The sequence below is a fragment of the Buceros rhinoceros genome, unplaced genomic scaffold (assembly GCF_000710305.1).
Source record: "Buceros rhinoceros silvestris isolate BGI_N320 unplaced genomic scaffold, ASM71030v1 scaffold44606, whole genome shotgun sequence".
NCBI lineage: Eukaryota > Metazoa > Chordata > Aves > Bucerotiformes > Bucerotidae > Buceros > Buceros rhinoceros.
This window is the reverse complement of record NW_010417748.1, coordinates 3,923-11,283: the sequence shown is the minus strand read 5'-3', so window position 1 is coordinate 11,283 and position 7,361 is coordinate 3,923. Positions and strand designations below refer to the sequence as shown.

General features: G+C 50.9%; 1 protein-coding gene across 1 annotated transcript in view; it reads left to right on the top strand.

Moving 5' to 3' along the window:
* NGEF (neuronal guanine nucleotide exchange factor) overlaps positions 1 to 7,361 on the top strand; it is a 19,157-nt gene that overhangs the window by 7,883 nt on the left and 3,913 nt on the right. Inside the window, exons 4-8 of the mRNA XM_010138270.1 lie at positions 1,398 to 1,527; positions 2,185 to 2,259; positions 4,132 to 4,221; positions 5,650 to 5,813; positions 6,884 to 7,039. Coding sequence (XP_010136572.1) covers positions 1,398 to 1,527; positions 2,185 to 2,259; positions 4,132 to 4,221; positions 5,650 to 5,813; positions 6,884 to 7,039 — 615 coding nt within the window. The remainder of the gene's footprint in view (positions 1 to 1,397; positions 1,528 to 2,184; positions 2,260 to 4,131; positions 4,222 to 5,649; positions 5,814 to 6,883; positions 7,040 to 7,361) is intronic.

Here is a 7,361-nt window from a genome sequence, read left to right as displayed (position 1 = left end):
AGGAATTCTCTTATGCCAACTCAAAACAAAGAGTGCCCTACAAGCTTGTCTCTGAGCAGGAGAATCAGTTTTTCTTTAGTTACAATGTCCTGGATTCTTGCAGGGCAGCCCATTGCACGTGGTGCACTTTATTTCAACCCTGTGGCAGCAGCTGGTTCAGGGAAGTGTCAAAAGCCCTAATCCTTTCCTTTCTCCCCAGCTTCTGAGGTAAAAAACAAAACAAAACCACCACCTTAAGGGGCCTCTGTTGAGCTTGGCCAACTGTTCTCTCCAAAAGGAGGGGACTGCAGGGTTTCCTGCAGTTAGAGGTGAGCAATATAGCTGCAGAATACAAGCAGTTTGCCTGGAGCTATTAGCTAAGCACTCAGAAGCAAAGCAGCAATAGGCTGGATTACTTGAGCTGGAGAAGACAGAGGTTTTCCTAGATCCGAACTGAGAGGGCAGCATTTTATTTGTCTGCGGGAGAACATAAAGCAAATGTAAAAGAATAAACTCCCTTCCACAGGCTCCCAGCCAGCACAAGAATTGTCGGCACTTGGCTGAACTCAAAGCCTGAGCCGCGTCACAGTTGCCCCCATTTGGCTGTTCCTCTGATGCACGCAGGTGCGTCCTGCCGTGGCCCTGGGCGTCAGGCCGCCACACAGGTACCCGCTGCAGCAGAGAGAACACTCACAATGGCTCCTCTCGGGGGCTGCGAGTCACACGCAGTAAAGGCAGGCTTTGCACAGTTAGCAATCTCTTCCCATCCACGCTGTTTCTGCTCGCCAGGCCTCCAGCAGCGTAAGGCTTCCTCAGGGCCCCGCAGCTGCCAGGAAGCACTGTCTGACTCTGGCAGCTGGGGCTTGTGAGGCTGCTCTCTGCGGCCGTGTCCATGGCCCAGCAATGCCCTCGTCTGCTGCGAACACCATCAGGGCATGGCCCGTGCCCTTCTCAGGCCAGATAATGATGTCCATCCTTGGGCTAAGCAGGCAGGAATAGCCAAGGTTAAGCCATTTTGTGGCTTGTCTTGTTCTTAGGACTGCGTGAATTTCACCCTGTCACAGAGTTCCAACTGTGTAAAAATATATAATTATACCTCTGACTCATGTACTTGGACACACACCCCATTCACACACACCTACGCACACCGCGTATGCTGCTGAGCTGGATGTGCTAACACATGTGAATACTGCCGTGGCTTGTACATTAAAAGCCTACTTTTTCCCCTCCCCCAAGACTATAAATAGTTCTAGATTTAAATTAAAATACACCTAGAGGCACTCAGTCCCCTCCTCCCCTCTTCTCTCGTATTGGTAGAGGCCAGGCAGATGCTGTCTCTGGGACCAAGCTGCTTCTGGGTCACCAGCCAATATTCCAGGGCAGCACGCAAAGCCCTCACCTTCTCCCTCTCCTCTCAGACAGGACAAGCCAGCTTTCCGGGAAGTGATCTCACAGCTCGAGCTGGATCCCAAATGCAAAGGCCTGTCCTTTTCTTCCTTCCTCATTCTGCCATTTCAAAGGATCACTCGGCTCAAGCTGCTGGTGCAGGTAGAGTTTTGCTCTTCTCTCTCTCGAAGGTCTTCTGGATGGCTCCTGGAATGTTGCTTTCCAGCAGCTGTGAATGAGGCTTAGATGCGGCACGAGCAACTCTAGAGCTGGATGAAGCTTTTCCACAGTTAGACACTCGCAACAGCTATGGAAACAGATGCCAGTCACTCAGAGACCATCCCCAAATTAGTGTTGAATTTGCCAAATAGCTTTTACTGAGCAAAAAGTGCACCATGCAGAGCAGCTGCAGGACATGGAAACGCTTCATGGTGGCTTGGACCAGACTGTCGGCCACGTTCCTCCTGCGCTTTGCCAGCTTGTCTAAACACCAGTGGAGGACACGCTTCTAGGTATGAGGAAACAAAAGGTCTGATCCCACTGGGATAACCATAACACTGCTGGTTAGTGCCAGCTCTAACTATGGTTGTTTATTAATTTATTTTTATAAAATAGGAGTCTGCCTGCTGTATTTCCTTTAGATACAAGGTCAGGTGGGAACAGGTTTTAATGAGAAAGAGGAACCGAGCGGTGAGAGCTGCTGTACTGTCACCTATCCTGTAATGAGGCTGATGGCCAGAAATAACTCAGGAGCTAGCAAAGACCTTTCTGTGCTGTCAGATCGGGATCGGAGTTAACACAGCCTTTCCTCCCCTGCAGAACATTCTGAAGAAAGTGGAAGAGAAGTCTGACAGGGAATCCACTGCCCTGGATGCTCATAAAGAACTGGAAACAGTAAGTTTCAATGAGCTAACTGAAGGCCACCGAGATGAACCCATCATGCTTATTTCCTCCCCCCAGAAAAGACCTACAAACTACATTCACTCCTGGAGCTGTCCCTTTGAATCCTATCACAGTGTTTTGCCCTCAGAGGTGGACTTACCTAGCAGCACTTAGACATCAGTGAGTAGAATCCCTTGGTAACAACAGACGTGTGTGTTTCTGCTGTAGGGAAGGACAGAGGGAATGTTTTCCCTGAGGTCTTCAAGAATACAAATTGTTTTTTGCACATACCTGAAGGTGATGGATCCCACTGAGAGATGAAATTAGCTGCAATAGAGTACAGCCGTGTCAGGATTCCTCCAATACAGCACGCTTCCTCCTCTGACCTAGAAGAACAGTTTCTTAATGAAGTACTCAGGCCTGCTTTCAGCCCTCTCCCCTGAAGCGAGGAGGTAGTGTGGTGTTCAGTTGTGCTAGTTACTGCTGTGTACAAAACACCAGGAAGCCACTGGGACGTTCTCCATGTAGGCTGTTCCTGAGGCAGACAGGGCGATGCTACCTCCAGGCTATGGATTGGAATGGCCTGGAGATCGCTGGCAGCTATGTGGGCCGGGACAGAGCGTTTGAACCCTTCTCCATCAGAAGCTTGGAACATCTCTTGAACCCTGCCATTCAGTATAAGTATCTGAAGTTGAAAACTGTGGTAGAACATCAGCTGGAGGATACAGTTGCAGCTTCTGACTGAAATACTAGAACAAAATGGGCTCTTAGGTTTGCTCTGACCTAGTCTAGGAGGTGTGTGCTTCGGAGATTGCTGGGGCAACAGAGACCTCAGCAGTGAAGGCTGCTCTGCATTAGTGTCTGCAGAACCCCTCATGATGCATCTGGTAGCTGATTGTTTTTCCATTGGTCAAAAGCCTGAGGAAGGCTGTTCCTATGCAGATGACTGCAACTACCACTGGAAAAAGGCTCTTTTTATATTCAGCTGACAGTGACTCACAGGAATAATTTCATAACTCCCTTTGCACAGTTACTTCTCTGTAAGGGTTCAAGTTTAGCTGCCTCACGTCCTGCTAGGTACAGGCCTCACAACAGAGATCGTCTGGTGCTTATTTTCTCTGAAGTCATCCTGTTTGAGAGGTAAGAGCTGGTCACGGTTTCAGTTGCTGATATTCTGGTGGGTTTTGAGTAGCAGAAACAGCACAAAGTGGAGCTTGTTCTCCAACGTAATTTTTCTACCTAGCCAGTTCTCAGGAGAGTTGCTCCTTACGAAACAGGCAATGGCATCTAAGTTAAGGTCCCTGTAACAGGGTGGTGCCTGCATGGTGGTTGTGGTTTGTCAGTTAAAAGTTTGTACTGGGAGCACAGCTGGGCTCTGTGTGATGAACCCGCTTCCCCTAGGACGTTTCGTAGCCTTGGCATCTGGCATTGCCAGGCAGAACCACAGCATCTGCATCTTTGAAATGAAGATCTTTGGCTTCATTCTCTTGAAGATGATACTGCACACATAACTCATTCTGAGTGTTAGGGACGAGGAAGATGGGATACACGGTGTGCCAGGGTCTGGAAGATGAGCTGTTCCCTTTGCTGCACCACCAAGAGTATTGCTCAGGACTGTCTGTTCAGTAACTGGATGCAGTCGCGTGTCCTCTGATAGTCAGCTTCCAGCTATAACATCTTCTGGGTGTTTGGAGCTTTTTTGGTTGCGTTTTTTTTTTGTCTTCCCTTCTCTTTTTCATGCGAATACAGTGCTGATGGAAGAGCTTGGCTTGGTCCATTCCTGTTACAGCAGGGCACTTACCTGTCACCATCCTTTCTGGGCTGTCCATCATCCCTTCCCCACTTGAGGCCACCGGAGGCCAATGTTTCTACTCTTTTTCCCAGGTGGTGAAAGCATGCAACGAAGGTGTCAGGAAGATGAGCCGAACAGAGCAGATGATCAGCATCCAGAAGAAACTGGAATTCAAGATCAAGGTAGAAGCATAGGCTGGAGCCCTTTGCAGACAGCGAACCAACAGCACCCAGGTGTTGTGCGCACAGGTGGCAGCAGTAACCTAGTTGCCCTCCTTTTAGTGAGTGTTCAGTGATGGCCTGGCCCACGCTGTCCCACTCCAGAGCCGTTGAAGGTGACGCTGCTGCTGCGGGCACTGCCTCTGTGCACACATGCGGCAGAGGCTGGGGCAGCACAGGCCCGCGTGTTGTGTCGCGGGTGTGACACGCTGGCATCAAACTGCCTTTGCGCAGTGGGTGGCTCCTGCTCCAGCACTCAGTTCTGCCTCTTCCCTCTCACCTCTCTTCAAAACGCAGGTCAGCTTTCAGCTGTTGTTTTTACATTACAAGTTATGTTAAGGAAGATGAAAGCTGCAAAGCAAAAGCAAAGCTAGAAAACAGCAAAGGAAGTCTGTCCCGCCGTGTTAATTCCTCTCTGTGTTTATGCTTTATGCACAGTCTGTAATTAACTGCCGATGATCTATTTTGGCTCCACTCAGGGAGTGACTGAGTCAATATTTAGGGGAGTCTGACCAGATCTCACTTAATATATGCCATGAAACTCCAGTGCTGAGTATAAAGTTACCAATTCTTGCGTGCTATAGAGCTGCTGCTCAGATCTGCCTGCTTCCCAAACTTTAAGGAGCATATTTACCTTCCCAGCCACATTTTTATGCACCTGAACAACCAAAGCAAATAAATTTGAGACCATTTCTTTGGGAAGCCACGCTGGGTACCAAGGAATCTGATTATTAGCCTATCAGGGCGAGGCCACAGTCCACAGGACAGCAGCAGACTGGGGTAGCTGCGAGGCTGCCTTCATCTCCTGCAAAGCTGAGGCTGTAACGACAGGCAGGAGCTGGTTCGTCCCTGGAGCAGGTCTGCCTTGGGCACTGGCACGGGCAGGACTCCTCTGGTGAAAAGAGTGCAGGAGTGTGGGAAGACAGACTGTGCCCCTGCATATGTGACGAACACGGGGAGTGAAGATGGAAGGAGTAGCAGGTATGCAGATGTTTTCCAGTATTTCAGTCATTTGACTGGAAGCTCAGTAAGCCAGAAAGGCTCAGCCCAGGTGATGAGACCTGGGATCTCCCAGAGACACATCAGGCTGTGCAGGGCGTAGTCTGGTGTTTAAATCCAGCCCTTGGCACTCCAGCACTGCCATCCTTGAGCGTCTCTTCGTTCTCGGGCCCCTGCTGTGCCCTTGGCTGAGCTCTGTGCCGGGCCGTGGTGTGGATGGCAGAGCACTCTGCCCTCTCTGTGCAGCTCTGCTCTATCCTCTGCAGTGCAAGGAGTGGCGGCGGGTGCTCCTACCCTTCCTTCTGCATCTCCTGTTGCTTTCACATCTTGACCATGTAAGCCCAAGGGTTTTTGTTGCTCTTCCAATCTTTACCGTCTTTTCCTCACTTCTAGTCTGTGCCCATCATCTCTCACTCCCGCTGGCTGCTGAAACAGGGGGAATTGCAGCAAATGAATGGTCCAAAGACATCACGAACACTTCGCACCAAGAAACTCTTCAGAGAAATCTACCTGTTCCTTTTCAATGATCTGCTGGTAATTTGTCGGCAAATTCCTGGGTAAGTGCAAAACCGGATAGTACACGAGGGCACTTCAATATTCCCGTTTGCCCCTGGGTTTATCTCAGCGGTGATGCTGTGCTCCCATCCTGTCCCCCAGGCACAGGGAGGGCATCCTGGCCTGACCTGTGCCCACCCCTTCCGGCAGTCACCTTGCCTTTGAGGGCTGTTGGCTCTTCATGGGTGGCACAGCTCTCACCAGCTGAAAGCTTATGGCAAACGGGACTTGAACAGATCCCAGGCCAGGTCTCCCAGCAGCGTAGGCGAGCATGTGTCCACCAGTTTCTGCAGAGAGGAATGAGTTACACATCAGCTGGGGGGCTGACCCAGGAGGCCGGTCTTTCTGTCAAGAAATAACTTTTGACTCATCACTGCCTGCTCAGATTTAGTCAGTTAAACTTCTAAGAAACCAGGCTAGAAAATCTGAGCAGCAGCTAGAAAATTCGAGCAGCAAGGAGGGGTATAAATTTAGGCCTGAGGCTAGCAGTTATATTTGACATGGTGTGACCTGCCTCAGGAGGAAGAGAATGTCACGGTGCTTAGGGCTAGGTCTTGTGCAGCTGGACACTGGTGAAACACAGCCACACAAGCAGACGGGTCCCAGAGAACAGCGCGTTCTTTGTGGCATTCGCTAGACTCTCCGGTAGGGAGCATCTCGCCAGCCCAACACTGCTAATAAACATGTCGCCGCAGTGTCTGTACGCCTGGAAATATTTTCCTTCTGTGGCAGCTTGTATCCAGAAAACACAGAGGCATTTTACAAACAGGAATGAATTAGGCCTCACAGTCCCCTTGGAGGGAGCACCGTCTGTGTTTTGTGCTTCGGGAGCTCGAGCAGAGCAAGCAGCTTGTTCTAGGCCATGCAGGATGCCTAAGGCAGAGCAAGGAGAGGGTTTCTTGCTTTGCAGTGGGTTTTCGTAGCTGCCCGCTCATCCCTTCCCACAACAGGACATCTTTTTTCCTCCTGCCATGCAGCAGGGCCGTGATCTCAGGACAGTTCTGGGTGGCTGAAGCCACAGTCTCCTGGGATAACTGCAGTTTTTCCTAATCTCCTCTCTAACCTCTCCCAGGGACAAGTACCAAGTCTTTGACTCGGCTCCCCGGGGGCTTCTTCGAGTAGAGGAGTTAGAAGACCAGGGGCAGAGTTTGGCCAATGTCTTCATCTTGAGGCTGCTGGAGAATGCAGATGACCGGGAGGCCAGCTACATGCTGAAGGCATCGTCCCAGTGAGTACAACAGTCACCCCACCAGCACTTCGCAGTGGGGGAAGGACAGCGCCCTGCCTCCATGGGGACCAGCTTTCTGGGCTTCCAGCGCCAGGCAGGCAGAGCTCCCACTGCTGCAGCTGGGCTGGCCCCGCACCGCTCTCCCGAGACTCCCTTCGGTCTCTCCTACGGGAAGGCACTAGCGAACCAGGCAGATTTCCCTCCTGTACAGTGTGTTTGTAGCATCTGGGGTGGAAGATGGGCACTTTGTATTGCGGGACAGAGGTCAGAAATCAGCCCTGGCACAGGCGCTGAACTGGTTTACAGCCTCCAGCACGTTCAG